Source organism: Monocercomonoides exilis (genome assembly GCF_001643675.1).
Source record: "Monocercomonoides exilis strain PA203 chromosome Unknown scaffold38-1042076, whole genome shotgun sequence".
NCBI classification, from domain to species: Eukaryota; Preaxostyla; order Oxymonadida; family Polymastigidae; genus Monocercomonoides; species Monocercomonoides exilis.
Window position 1 is genome coordinate 557,106 of NW_027150583.1, and position 14,795 is coordinate 571,900.

A 14,795-nucleotide genomic window follows, 5' to 3' on the forward strand; every position below is an offset into this window, starting at 1 on the left:
TATATCTCAATGGGATTTTGAAAAATTGAACTTAAACTGATAATACACGTTGTTCATGATGTTATTATTGCAAAAACAAAAAATCAACAAAAATCCCATTGAGATTTAATTTTTAATCAAGACTCGAACGAAAGTATGATTTCAAAAAGGATAAGCCATATTTCTTTCAAAATTTAAATAAAATTTTGAGAAAGACGAGCGCTAACTTATATTTTTGAAAATTCTTTTTTGTTTGTTATATTTTTCTCATAAACCTTTAATGAGCAATTCGACAGACTTGGGACTGTGTTTTTTGTTTCATGAATCTTGTTCCATTCTTCTATTCCTAATTATTTTCTCTTTTTTGATTTTCCAAAATAATTTTTGCTTGAGAATGCTCCACTTTTTTTGATTTGATTGCGAAAAAGTTTGGAACAAATAGTTGTTTCATTTATAAATGCAAGTACTTTATCCCATTTTTTCTCCATGAATGCTCACAGATTTTCGAAATGATTCTTATTTCTTTTCTGTCTTGAATATCTGAATATTGCATTTTAAATGTAGTGAATACTATCTAAACCGGATATAATCACGTCGAATATAATCACATTCGTATATTGTCACATTTTTCCATGTATTGACATTTTTGAACAAATTTTCATTCATTTTTCATCGCACATAATCACAGGGATGAAAATATATAATCATTTTTTAAATTATAATGTATGATTTTTTCAATGAAAAATCGATTTTTTGATCGAAAATTTTAATTTTTCGCTTTTTCAAAAATGTGCACAAATAAATCAAAAGAATGTGTATTTGTGATCAAAATTGTTCAAGCAAGTGAAAAAAGTGTATTTGTGCAGAATTTCCAAAAATAAAAAAAATTGTCCCAAAATTAATAATTTCAATAATTAATATTTATTTTTTTCTGTGTTAATCATCATCGAGTATAATCACAATCTGATATAGTCACAAAAAGTTATGCAAAAACCGATGTGATTATATCCGGTTAAGACTGTATTACAGAATATGGAAAACATGAAAAATTCAAAAAACACTTTAAAATAGGAAAAACACTTAATTAGAATCGAAATTTTCTTCAATTTTCTTTGTTAATTTTTGCATTATGATGGTTCAAATTTATTGTCTGGATAACATCGTTTTTTATCTCCTTTCTAAATGTTCTTTTCACTATTTTCTCCAACGGCAATTCTTCTTCTTAAATTTCTTTTTCTTTTTCTTCATGTCATTCTATTAATATCAATTGTTTATCATTATATTCGTCCAGTTCAAAGAGACACTTTTCATTTGTTTTTTCTTTTCCGAAAAAGTCGAAACAATGTAAATGAGAAGGAATGAAGTATTGAGAAGACTGAGGAAGCATCAATAGCAGAGATATAGAACCATAACTGAGGACTCCACTGTTGATTAAGGCTTTTTTGTGACTGATGGGTAAATGTGGTGTGAAGGGATTGTGGCAACACATCTGCAAAAGCTGTTCTTTTTGAAAATAAGGAGGTGGATGATGGAGAGCTGTAATTGTTTAAAAGCTCTGACTTCAACACTGCAAATATGCCTCTGTCCAGCAGCTGCGATATGTGTGTAGTGTGTGGAACGAAGGTGATGACGTCAATTTCCGCTTCTTTGAACTGTCTCCATATAGCTGGATCTGCCCGTGATGAGTGAGAGTCCAGAAGAAGAAAGCAGTAATAAGATACTTTTTAAATTCGCTTTCTTCTGTCAATGAAAGCTGGCAGCAGGACTGCAAAGCCGTATTTTAAAATGATGTTTTATCCATCCAGCCTTTTATATTTGGTTGAATGTCAAGCGACGGTGCAAACAGCGTTGTCAGTTCTTTCGGAAGATTTGCGCTCGGCCACAGCACAACAGACGGAAGCGAGAAGCCATCAGCAGCGATTCCAGCAACGAGAGTGGCATTCACCATCCGTTCGGCAGTCTTTTTGAAATTTGTTTGTTCATTAACGCAATCAAGAACAACGCCACACGAAGAAGTTCGAATGCTAAGCGAAGATTCATCGACGTTGAAGATTAATTCTTCTGGATATTTGTTTTAATCGTTCATTGCTTGCAATTCTGTATACCACGGCTTTAGGATTTTCTGACAAGATGCTGCAAATCTGTTGATATCAACTTTCTTTGGTAGCGAAGACTTCAGTTCCGGATGTCTCTGCATGAAAGCGTAAACTGTCTTCAAAGTGACTGTCTTTTTCTTCTTTTCTTCATTTTCTCCTCTTCTTCACTGTCGTTATATATATTTTCCATCAAAATTCAAATTAATATACAATTCAAATATTAATTGCAACCCTGATCGCGCGTTTTTCGTAACGCAAGGCTTGTCCCAGATCGAGATTAAATTGAAACTTCTTCTTAGAATTGTTTTTCTTTTTCGCGGCTAATATTTGGTGAGTGCCCAACTTTTGCTACCGGTCTGTTTTTTTTAATAGCTTCAACAGCATATTCGAAAGTTTTCTTGCTGATTCTACTGTATTTAACTCCATCGATTAGTCTGACAACATTATCATTCACAATTTGTTCAATCCTTTCCAATCTTGAACTTTATTTTCTGTATCGAAATGTTGACATTTCTTCCTTCAGCCACTTCTGTGCTGCATCAGTTTTCTTTTTCATTTGAAATCTCACATATATGTATATGGTAATGATCATAAATTGTATTTTTTATTTATTTATTCTCATAGAAAAATATTTTTATAAATATGGGTGATAATTTCTGAAATCATTTTTTTTCGATCAAAAATATCGGTCCAAAAGCATTTCATGAATATCATTATAAAAAAAATAGTATTATCTTTGATTCGGTAAATACATTTGTTTTTAAATACAATTATCATGCTTTTTCTCTTTTGAATTAAATTTTTCTTTCAAAAAACAAACATTATTCGAAAGATCAACACCTCGAAAAAAGAAATGATTTCAAAAATATTCACACTTTTTTTTGTTTATGAATGAATAAGAAAAATATTCAAACATTTGAACAGACCGATTTCTCATGAAAGCAAAATGAAACAACTGCTTTTCAACTTTTCTTCATGAGAAATTGGATTTCAATCAAAATATTAATGCACATATTCACATAATAATAATTTGAACCAAAATAAAAAAGAAAAAACAATTTATAAGTTGAAAGAATATATTTGCAACAACGAAAAAATAGTAAGTATAAATGTTGATATGGGTGATTTTTTTTGATATCATAAAAAATTGCGACGTTTGATCATAAAAAATTTTCATTAAGGGTAGGTTGAACTGAAAATATTTTTGTTAAATAATGTGAAAATATTGTTTAATATATTGTTAATATTTATTATTTGTTGATATTAAATTTGTTTCCAATTGTTTTTGTTACAAATTTTGAAAAAAATAGAAAAAAATTGTTAGAAAATATCGATAATTCAATAAATAGAACAAAACAAAAGTTAACTGGTTTGTTAAACATGAAAACGATAATAACAATACGTAATCAATCAATTTTTTATATGAAAATAAGTTTTATGATGTTATTGCAAAGAAATTTAGAAATTGATGCTAAAGATATAAAAGCATTTATTGAAAAGCGAATAATTTTCATTAACACATATGGAGAAATATGATGGAAACACATAACATTTGTCGAATAAACTATTGTTTATTGTTAATAATTGTTTTTAAATTAATACTTCTTGAAATTAGTTATATGAATTAATTAATCAAAGCTATAGAAAAAAATTACAAAGTAAGAATAAAAAAAAGAAGAAATTCATTGAATTATTTTAACAAAAAAAGCCCACAACTATTATGACCTCATCTTTTTTATCCTCTATCCTTTTTTTTGGCATTGCCACAGTTGCTTGGAGAACATTCCATTCAACTATTTTTCTGAATATGCTTCTCTGCGCCATTTCTTCCTCTTCGCAAATCACTTTTTAAGCTGGACAAATATGTCTCGAAGTTTCATTGAATTCTTCAACAGTCTTGCTTCATTCAGTGTCAACCTTGATTTGAGGATGCAAGGGTGACTTTAGAAAGTGTAGAAGATGGTTTTCGGGCTGATAACAATCAGCTCTTCGAGGCTGGTGCTATGCGAGTTCGAAACACTGGACGAAGTGGTGATCACGTTGTTTTCAAAGATTAAGTGCACCGGGTGTGTGATTGTGTGTGGGGAGAAGGGGAGCGGAGACGGGAGATGTGCAAACATCGCAGCGAGGTGAGAGGAGGCTAGCGAGGCCAGGCACAGACACATGGCTTGGGTTGCGGTGTGTTCTTGGGGGAGGTTGATGCCACCAGGCAGTTTGCCCTCGAGCATGTGGTGTTGGCGGTGGTAGATGCAGTCCATTTCAACTGAAACATGCCCAGCGCCGACCTCCCCCTTTCATTTTCAACCTCCACTTCGCATCCTTTCCTTCACCCCATCCATCGCCTCCCACTCCTCCCACCGACCCCGACCTCGATGTCGGCCTCCTCCCCTTCATCACATTTTTCCGCGCCTACCAGATATTCTTCAATCAGGACACCGATACCTCTCACCGCAAGGTCAACTCCCTGCTTGACCCCTGCGACTTCATCTCCACAACTGTGTTATACATCTGCAGCTCAATAGAAAACAACCTCTGGATTTGCCCACTCTTCCCTCTTCTCCCTCCTCGAAGGATAACCAGCTGCATCCTCCTCCCTCTTTTCCGCAGCCAACAAGCCTGCCCATCTCATCGAATTCCTCTTTTGTTCTATCCGAGAAACCCTTCGCCTCTTCAACTCATCTGTTTATTCCCTCCACCTCACCTGCCCAGCTCTTCGTGCTCTCCCCGATTCCTATTTCTTTTTCTTTGATGCCAATCTTTCCATTCTTAGAACTGTTTCGCCTGTGCTCGTGCTCGACGATGACATCAGCAACTTCGTTGAACATCTCATTACCACGGATCTCGCCTTTGGAGGTTTCAAAGTTGTTATTCTCATCTTACTGTGAAATCAGTCAATATGCTTCTTCAGCATGATACATTTCGTCTTCCCTGCCATCTCGCTCGACAAGCTCTGTTGCAGAATGCATGCCGGCAACTTCCAGCACACCAGCAATATCCTTTCCATTTGTATATTTTCCCTCACGGCCAGCTGCAACCTCATCTGCTTGATATGTCAGAGCACTCAATTTTCCTTTGTTCGAATGAGGAGGCGGAGTCATCTTTCCAGGCGCATCTTTGTGGCTCCTCAACTGTTGATTCACTCGGCGCTGCATTAACAATCAACTCTCTCCTCAGCCTTTCGTATCGATGCTTTCAGGCTTTCGTGTTAAGGAAGAAACAGATGAAACGACACACCTTGAAATCTATCATTCTTAACTCTGAGAGAAAGAGAGATAAGAAGGGGATTTGGGAGAATTGAAGAAGGGGAAGAAGGAGAATGAAAAGAAGAAGATGAATCGAGTTGTGAAGAAAAAATAAGAGGACGTGGAAGAGAAAGTTGAAAAAGAGAATAAGAAGAAGAGGAAGAGGAAGGATAAGAAGAAGAAGAAGAAAAAGAAAAAGAAGAAGAAGAAGAGGAAGAGGAAGAGAAAGAGAAAGAGGAAGAGGAAGAGAAAAAGAAGAAGAAGCAGAAGAAGAAGCAGATATGCTTGGAAATGGTAAAGAAGGCTGCGAAACTTCAGCTTCACTACTATTAGCAGAAGAAATTGAAGAAGAAGCCGAAGCAGAAGAAGAAGTATCTTCTTTGTTTGTTTGCTGTGTTTGTAAGTTTTCTTTGTATTTCACAAGATATTTATCAAACAGCGTGCTTTTCTGCAAAGGAGTAGAAGAAGAAGCAAAATGAGCTCTCAAATTAAACATCGAAAAACGCCTTCGCATTTTCGCTTCGCTTTTGCTCCGAATATTTTTGTTCTTTTTAAACGCAATTTTCTTCTTGTTCTTCTATTTCTTTTTCTTTTGTTGTTCTTTTGAAGAAGACAAGTTTTTTGAATTGTCATCTTTTCCTTCTTCTGCAGCTGAAAATGTGCTTTTATTGGGAAACACATCTCCAAAGCTTCCAAATAGAACAGCCTGCCTATCAAAATACAGATCATCTCGAATCGACAGCTCCTTCATCATCCAAACAACAAGAGGCGATTCAGCATTCTCCTTCATCCACACCTTCCTCTGCTTCGCTCCGCTTTTGAAATTCGATTCGCTTCTCTCAATCTTCTTCTTCTTCAGATATGAAACAAACGCTTCTTTCTTCTTCTCAGCCTGCTCCATTGTCTTCTTCGAGATTTTCACGTTTTTTCTCATAGTTCTCATTCTTTTCCTCCAGCTGCAACTTTGTCTCCTTCTCTGCCTCTTCCTTCTGTATCTTCTCAATCTTCCACTGTATCGCTTTCTCTTCCTCAATTCGTTCTATGCGGTTTGGATTAGCCGTCGATTTTTGTTCAGGATAACAAAGTGAGGAAGAAGAAACGGGATGCAATATTTGATTGGTGAAAGTTGGGGTATTGGTGGAAGAAGGAGATATTGATAACTTTGAAAAAGGATGTGAAAGTGATGGTGATGAAGAATGTGAAGCATTGACAATATGATTGTTATCAGATGGAATTTGTGAGGATAGAGAAGAAGGTTATGACGATGATAAGATTGAAGAAGAAGAAAAGTTTGTCGATGTCGTTTGCTGAGGAATTGACTGAAGAGTCTGATTCGGTCCAATTGACGTTGTGTTAACAACATTTTGCTGGTAAAAAGGCAAGCTTATAATTCTTTCTGCTTCTCTTTCTCTTTCTTCTCTCAGCTTCCTTTCTTTGATTCGCATCAATCTTTCGTCTATTTCCTTCTTAACCTTCATCAAATACTCCTTTCACCACATCCTGTCTTTTTCTTCCTCCTAAAACCACTTGTCATCTCAAAGCGCATTGTGACATATAGATATTGGAATCAGTGTTCTTTCTGGTGTCAGCAACGAATATAGCGAAAGAAAATCTGTGTTCTTCTTCTCCTCTTTCCTCCTCTTCCACCCTTCCAGCGTGGCAAGAAGGCTGCTTCGTGGAGCCTTTGTGTGTTTGCTGGCACTTTGTGGAGAAATCAATGATGAAATCTGAGGGGAAGATGAAGCAGATGCCTGTGATTGAGAAATAGATGAGGTAAATGCTTTGTTTGAAGTTGTTTTCTTTAACCAGAAGAAATAATCTTCGTCTTCTTGGAATAGAACCATGTCATCTTTGCTGCATTTCTTCCCTTTCAGCTGCTTTTTTTTTTTTTCAAATTCTTTGGATAGCGGAAAAACTTCTAGCCGATCAGTGAAGAAGAAGATGATGATGAAATCACAGAATACGTGTCACGAGCATGTTTGCCTTTCAACGAAGCTGATTTCGACGCTTCAGACTTGCTGCAATTCAGCTCGCTTTTCCATCTCTCTTTTTCCTCTTTATCTTCAATACAAAACTGTGCATTTCCTCTTGTGTTTGACTTCGTTTCATTCTCTCCTGCTGCTTCTGCTTTCCGCATTTGTGAAATTAAACTCAAAATCTCTTCGTCTGCCACAACTTTTCCAAACAATTGTTATTTTTCGAAGTATTAAACTCGAAATGATGTTCTGCTTCCAACAAATGACTCCAAATGGATCATTCTATCAACTTTTCTCTTTGAAGTTCCATATTTCTCTGTCAATAAATATTTCTCATGTTCAATTCTTTTTCATCTTTCTATTCCTCCTTCATAACCTTATGAGCTTAATAATGTGATTCCCTCCCCTTTTCCAGCTTCTTTTCCACATTCACCCTAATCTTCCCTCTCCTCTTCCTTTTCCTGCTCTGCGCTGCTTCAATCGATTTCATCTTCATCTTCATTTGTTTCTCAGTTAAAAGCGGGATGATGCTTGAATTCTGGCTGAACCAAGATGTCTCCACACGCTTCTGCCCATTCCTTTTCACGCTTTTCCACAACTTCACCCAATAGAATGCCATGTTCTTCTTCTGGAATTGTTTATGCTTTCGTCCACCATCTTTAAACTTGTGCTCTTTGAATTGAGACTTCTGCTTTTTTTTCATTCCTTATTTATTCTCACCTATGAATATTATTTTCTTCTCGTCTGCCCTTCTTCACTCCACCCTTCTCCTTTGTTCTCTTGCGCTTTCTGCTTTCGATTCTAATAGAACTTTCTCCACACTTTCTCTCAACATTTTCTCGAAAGAATCATCTTGCTCATCAACATTTTGTTCCTTAAAGCTTCCATCTCCACCAACTTTCAGTTCAGCTTTGTCCTTATCTCCCTCTCCTTTCTCCACTCCCTGCTCATCTTCATCTTTCTTGCTCTGTCAGAAGAACTTTTCCAAGATTTAATGTAATTCTTTTCTTGACTTTTCAATCTTTCACACAATGCTTTAGTTCTGTGACATTTCACATTCCTGACACACTTCCTAATAAAAAATTTAAATTGATAATTTGATAATAATTTCATATCACACATAAACAGCAATACAATAATTGATTTTTGTATATTTTGTGAATTAATAAAAAAAACAAACTTTGTCAAAAATGAACGACAGTTATCAAAGTCACATTGAATAGTCTTTCTGTTTGTATCATCAAAAATTGTCGATGAGTCAAATAGAAAGACTGGTTTCTAAACAAATAGGTCAAAATTCTTGAATTAATGAAAAATTACAACGATTTGTTCCAAACCTTTTATGCAGCTTTGTCGTTATATGTCAAACGTTCTCACATATTAAATATATAGAATAACTGTAGAATAATAAGAAAAATCTTCGAAGACAGTGCATGGGAAACAATTCATTTCATACAACACTTCATCCCAAATAAAAAATATGTTGAAAAACAAATTATTACCAACTTTTTCCACTAACAGATTTTCAAAAAAAAGCATCAGACATGTTTATTATCGTTATTTATTCACACTGAGCAAAATAGATCATGGTATTCTTAGTGGCGCCATTAATAATAATTTGTATTTTTTATGATCAAAAATTTCAAAAATTTTTCAAAATTTTTTATTTTTGTTTCATTTTATTTGTGAATATTATTGCTTTATTAATGCAAACAAGTCATCCAAAATTAGTTTTTATTTTTTTATTGTCTATTTTGTAATTAAATATAAATTCAAAATTTTTATTTATTTTTTGAGTTAAAAAGTCTTTATTTGTAATTGTTTGTCGAAATTTTTTTATTGAAAATTCAATAAAAGTGATAAAAGTTGAGTTGTCATTTTTATTATTTATTGATAATAATTCCATAATAATTTGTAATTATCAAAAAAATGTCATTTTCAAAACAAGAGTCAACTTTAAATTCACGATGCAACGTTCTGTGGAAAGAAATCCAACGCATCGGTGGAGATGACGTTGATTCATTGCTCGTCTATCTGTTTTACAACTACAGAAAGTCATCTTCAGTTATTAATGATTTACTGAAGTCCTTGAATGGTTTGGACTTCAAAATTTTTTGATTGTTTATAACTTTTATTTATCTATTATTATATTAATTTTAAATTAATATTTATTTTTTTACTTTTATGAAAACTTAGAATATTACGAAATACTTCTGAAAGATCTCTCAGTTGTGTACAAGCACGCACAATTGCACACGCAAACGATGATCCTGCAAGCACTGACGCGCAACGCATCATTATCTGAGCTTCTGGACTATGGATTTGATATCACAGAAGGAAAGTTTAATTATGCAAAACAAACTCTTACAAAAAACCAGGGATTTTTAATACCAGCTCAATTGCCTCACCCGCCATCATGCAAAAGTGGTTTGTATTTCATTTTATTTATATTTCAATTTTCACTTTTTTTTTTTTTTTTTTTTTTTTTTTTTTTAGGTCTTAATGAACAAGATTGGGAAAAGGGCAACAATTGGATGTTGGCCCATTCCACAGAAGCATCAACGTCATTGCAATCAGCCAAGAAAAAACCAAAAAAGGTTCCAGATTACGAGCAGTTCATTGAGGAATCTGCATGGGATGATATCATAATTACAGAAAAAAATAACACAAACAAAAAACTATCTTCGTCATCGAAAAAGACAAATCAAAGTTACAACAACGCCAAGCTCATTCCATCTGTGAAAACTTCTTCAATAAATAATTCACCTTCTCAAACAGTTAATAATCCAATCAGCACTCCACTTCATGCTGAAAGAAAGACAACAAGAATTAGACAAAGAAATTCATTACATCATCGTCATTCTTCTCCATCACCGATTCCAATTCATCAACTTTTCAAAGAAAAAACTACCATATCATCATCATCATCATCATCCTCCTCATCCTCCTCATCATCATCACCATCATCATCATCACCATCATCATCATTTTCATCCTCATCTTCATCCTTATCCTTATCTTCACCATTATTATCATCGTCATCTTCATCCTTTTCTTCTTCTTCCTCATCTTCCTCATCTTCATTCCTTTCCTCAGCCTCAATAACTTCTCGGACTTCAGCCTCATCCTCAATCAGAAAGAAAAAGAAAAAAACAATGAATACTTCTCCAGTTGACAAAGCAGCTTCATCTTTTTACAATGAAAATATGTGGGTTAGTTGTCAACTTATGGAATATGTAACTTCACCCACTCTTATTCCTCCACGTGCATTCCAGAATCTTTTCTCATCTTTCACAAAAGAGAACAACACTTCAACACAACCACAAAATTCACATTCCATTTCAAGAGATTATTCAACAAATATTGATTCATTTATTTCCACTTCATCCCAATCAACAGTTAATGTTTTAAAACACATATCGAATACACCATCAAAAACAGCAAAAGGGTTAGCAAATCTTGGTAACACATGTTATCTTGCCTCTCTTCTTCAGTGTTTTTCTTCAATCACTTCACAAAAACCATCAGTCATTTTAAAACAACAATCAAACAAGACTTTATCTTCTCAAATTTTGAGTATTTGCAATCAAATCCTCAAAGATGGAAAAAAAGTACATTCATGGATCCCATCAATTGTTAGCAAATGGGAAAAATTTTGCAGATACGGAAGCAAGCAGCAGCAGAATGTATCAGAAGCATTCAATAATCTTCACAGACTTTTCGAAAAAGATGGATTGATAAAGAAAGATTGCTTTTGTCCTGTTTTGATTTCTCATTTCAAATGTTTTAAATGTCAAAAACTCACATCACACATCGACAACATCAACAATAGCATAATCATCAATTCTTCATCAACTCACAATGGTTTGTCTTCTTTGTTTTCAACTGAAATACTAGATGGAAAAAATAGTGTGTATTGTGAAGAGTGCAAAGAAAAATGCTGCATTACTCGGTGGGAGGAAATGATTTCATTTCCAGAGGTACTAGCCCTCTCCCATGAATGCACTGATCCTGCTAGTTCTCCACCTTCTCGAACACTTCTAATCGAGACTGATATGTCGAATAAACGTTCATTTTGCAAAGGATTTGCAAATGAATATGATTCAACATTTCACAAACACTATAAAGAAACAACATTCTATCATTTCATTGGTCAAGTTCTTCACAAACAGTTTGATAACAGTAATGGTCATTACATTGCTGTTGTGGAAAGAAAGAAAGGAATTAGAAAAATGTGGATCACCTGTAACGATGATGATATTAAACAATTTGATAGTGACAATTGGACTAAGACTTGGAAAGAACTTTACGCACAGGGTTTCACTCCTTCACTTTCATTCTACGTAAAAGAAAACTCACTATCTACGTATCCAACTATTCAATTTGGTGGTTCCTCTATTTCTTCCTCCTCTTCTCAATCTTTAAATATCAACAACACAAACACAGATACAACTCCATCATCATCGTTTATCACACCACCACATCATTCTTCTTCCATTCCACAACTTTCTTCATCAATAACATCTAACTATGGATTGGAAGCACTAAAAGAAAGAAGAAAGAAAACGGGCATCTTTTCTCCCAATGAAAAGAGATTAATCTTCAAGCCCAAGACTAAATTATGGAAAGAGTTTTCCGAAGAAACAAATATTAAAGTTTCTTTGTCACACTTCTACAAACTCACTACCAACTTCTCCAAAGCGAAAAGGCGGACAGATCTCTGCGGCATGTGCGAGAAACTCAACTATCTGGAGAATAAACTCAAATCTTCACAAAACAAAAATGGACTGTCTGAAGCAGAGTTTCATACACTTAAATTACTTCGTCAACATCGTCTTGTTGCAGAAATGCAACGAAAACATTATCAATCAACTGTTGATAATCTGAAAGAGGGAGAAGCAGTCTTCGTCTTCGACTTTAAAGAAAAATGGAAACTCCCTATCAGAAAAAATCAACTTCAACAAGAATTCTTCAATTATCAACAAGTCTCTCAATTCACAATCATCTCTCTTCAAAAAATTAATAATCAACAAATAAAACGAACTTTCAACTTCTTCTCCGACTGCCTCTCAAATGATCACAGATTTGTTATTGAGTGTCTGGAATCTGTGATCAAAAGACACTTCTTCTCAGACACTCACACTTTTAAGTTCTTCTGCGATTCTGGTCCACACAACCGAAATCGCTTCCTTCTTCACTTCATCCTCTCAAAACAATCAAAACTTCTGAAAAAGAAAAATACACAACTCAATTTCTTCGCTGAGCACCACGGAAAGAATATATGTGATAGTGAATTTGGTGCGTTAGTGAATGCAATCGACAACAATCTATCTACTGAACACATCACTACACTTCATGACTTAATCAACTTCTTCGAAAACAATATGAATGTTTCAACATCTGTTTCATCATCTTCACAATTGAATATTTTAGAATCATCCTCATCAAACAACTCCCCATCGTCATCATCTATCAAGGAGTGTGTGCATGAGAGGTACTTTGAAGAGTATGTACCATCTCAGCAAATTTCATGGCCATCACTGTCAGTCCCTCACATGAAGGACTATTTGTACTTTGAGCGCAAGGGCTCATTTGTCTGCGCATCTGCTGTTGGATATCTTCCTCAACGCTCTCTGGTTGCCCTCGAATCTTCAACAATGAAAGAAAAAGTTTAACGTTCAAGAAAGTCATTTCACTCTGATATCACATCATCTAACTCTTCTCTTCTTTCTCAATCTTCTCAAGATCTTCTTTCAAGAAGATTTGATCTTCTTCTTGACTCTTCATCTTTAAATGAATCTCAAAATTGTATTAATGGTGTCCCTTTTTAAGAAACTAGTTGTTGTGTATGCTTAGCTGGCACTCTATCGGAAGGGTGCTGGACATGACTGTTCGTATTAGATATTGCAGCCTTCGGGCTGCTTTATCCGGACCTGGATACGACGAACAGCCTCCCAGGTACACAATAGTTAGAATCCGATTGTTTTCTTACTGTTTCTGTCCCAATAATGTCCCTATTTTCACTTGATAATAGTCCCGAAATTTATTTATATATGTCTAAATAGAGATTCATTTTTTGATGGGTGTTGTGAAGAGTTTCAATGATTTTTGGATTAGGTTTTAGGAAAGGAGAATAGCTGAGAGTGTGAAGTGATGTTTCATCACTGTGTCTGCCTTTTTTCTTTGTTGGATTTGATCTTTTTGAGTTAGGAAAAGAGAAATATCAGAAAGGGTGGAGTGGGTTGAAAACAAAGGATAAACAGTCAAGTTTGTTTTTGAACTTAAAGTATTTGTATTCTTTTGTGTTTTGAATTGACTATGATACCATGTATTTGTTGATATAGTAATGCTTTTTATTGAATCTTTTATTGTTCATACAAATTGATATTGAATTGACTGACGGGAAATGTTTTAATGATGATATAGTCAAAAAATGTTCCTTTGAAAGTGATGCAACAAAAAAAGAAACATATATGTTGCTTTCTCTATTTTAGATGATTAATTCAATGAAGTGCTAATGTTATTTGTGTGTTATTTTGTTTTGTGATTGTTATCGAATTAACAATGAATTTATTTTTATGTTTTTCTCATCACTGAATATTCATCAACCGTTGTAGTTTCTCAACAATGAAGATATTGATAACAAAACAGTTATATATTGAATAGAACAATAATTATATATATGTTCATTCAAAAACAAAACATTTTTAAGTGTTTAATTTTTCAAAGATTTTTATCCCATTTGAAATGAAAACTCATTGAAAAATTAAAAAACAACTTTTCACCTATATTCAAACAATAAAAAATCAAAACCAATTTTGGATGACTTGTTTGCATTAATAAAGCAATAATATTCACAAATAAAATGAAACAAAAATAAAAAATTTTGAAAAATTTTTGAAATTTTTGATCATAAAAAATACAAATTATTATTAATGGCGCCACTAAGAATACCATGATCTATTTTGCTCAGTGTGAATAAATAACGATAATAAACATGTCTGATGCTTTTTTTTGAAAATCTGTTAGTGGAAAAAGTTGGTAATAATTTGTTTTTCAACATATTTTTTATTTGGGATGAAGTGTTGTATGAAATGAATTGTTTCCCATGCACTGTCTTCGAAGATTTTTCTTATTATTCTACAGTTATTCTATATATTTAATATGTGAGAACGTTTGACATATAACGACAAAGCTGCATAAAAGGTTTGGAACAAATCGTTGTAATTTTTCATTAATTCAAGAATTTTGACCTATTTGTTTAGAAACCAGTCTTTCTATTTGACTCATCGACAATTTTTGATGATACAAACAGAAAGACTATTCAATGTGACTTTGATAACTGTCGTTCATTTTTGACAAAGTTTGTTTTTATTATCAGTTTGTTACACATAATAAAAAATGCATGCTTTTTATTTTGAATAAAATTTTGAACAATCAACTTTGAACTTGCTCTTATTCTCACTAACCAACATTTTTTAGAGGGATTTGCTTGTTGATTT

At 33.8% G+C, this 14,795-nt stretch overlaps 5 protein-coding genes across 5 annotated transcripts; 1 reads left to right on the forward strand and 4 right to left on the reverse strand.

The window, feature by feature from the left end:
* Positions 1-1,759: 1,759 nt before the first annotated feature.
* On the reverse strand, positions 1,760-2,176 carry MONOS_12016 (uncharacterized protein; the record flags this gene model as incomplete). Its single annotated transcript, XM_067864598.1, has 2 exons — positions 1,760-2,003; positions 2,085-2,176. The coding sequence occupies 2 exons, from the start codon at positions 2,174-2,176 to the stop codon at positions 1,760-1,762; spliced, it is 336 nt and encodes a 111-aa protein (XP_067723207.1).
* A 2,790-nt stretch (positions 2,177-4,966) lies between these two features.
* MONOS_12017 (uncharacterized protein) lies at positions 4,967-5,227 on the reverse strand (the record flags this gene model as incomplete). Its single annotated transcript, XM_067864599.1, has 1 exon — positions 4,967-5,227. One exon carries the CDS (start codon positions 5,225-5,227, stop codon positions 4,967-4,969), a length of 261 nt encoding a protein of 86 aa, XP_067723208.1.
* Positions 5,228-5,894: 667 nt separating this feature from the next.
* MONOS_12018 (uncharacterized protein) lies at positions 5,895-6,218 on the reverse strand (the record flags this gene model as incomplete). The annotated part of the gene is made up of 1 exon (XM_067864600.1): positions 5,895-6,218. One exon carries the CDS (start codon positions 6,216-6,218, stop codon positions 5,895-5,897), a length of 324 nt encoding a protein of 107 aa, XP_067723209.1.
* Positions 6,219-7,235: 1,017 nt separating this feature from the next.
* On the reverse strand, positions 7,236-7,454 carry MONOS_12019 (uncharacterized protein; the record flags this gene model as incomplete). Its single annotated transcript, XM_067864601.1, has 1 exon — positions 7,236-7,454. One exon carries the CDS (start codon positions 7,452-7,454, stop codon positions 7,236-7,238), a length of 219 nt encoding a protein of 72 aa, XP_067723210.1.
* Positions 7,455-9,222: 1,768 nt separating this feature from the next.
* Positions 9,223-11,259, forward strand: MONOS_16461 (uncharacterized protein; the record flags this gene model as incomplete). The annotated part of the gene is made up of 4 exons (XM_067869370.1): positions 9,223-9,388; positions 9,490-9,720; positions 9,790-10,697; positions 11,191-11,259. The coding sequence occupies 4 exons, from the start codon at positions 9,223-9,225 to the stop codon at positions 11,257-11,259; spliced, it is 1,374 nt and encodes a 457-aa protein (XP_067723211.1).
* Between the last annotated feature and the right edge of the window lie 3,536 nt (positions 11,260-14,795).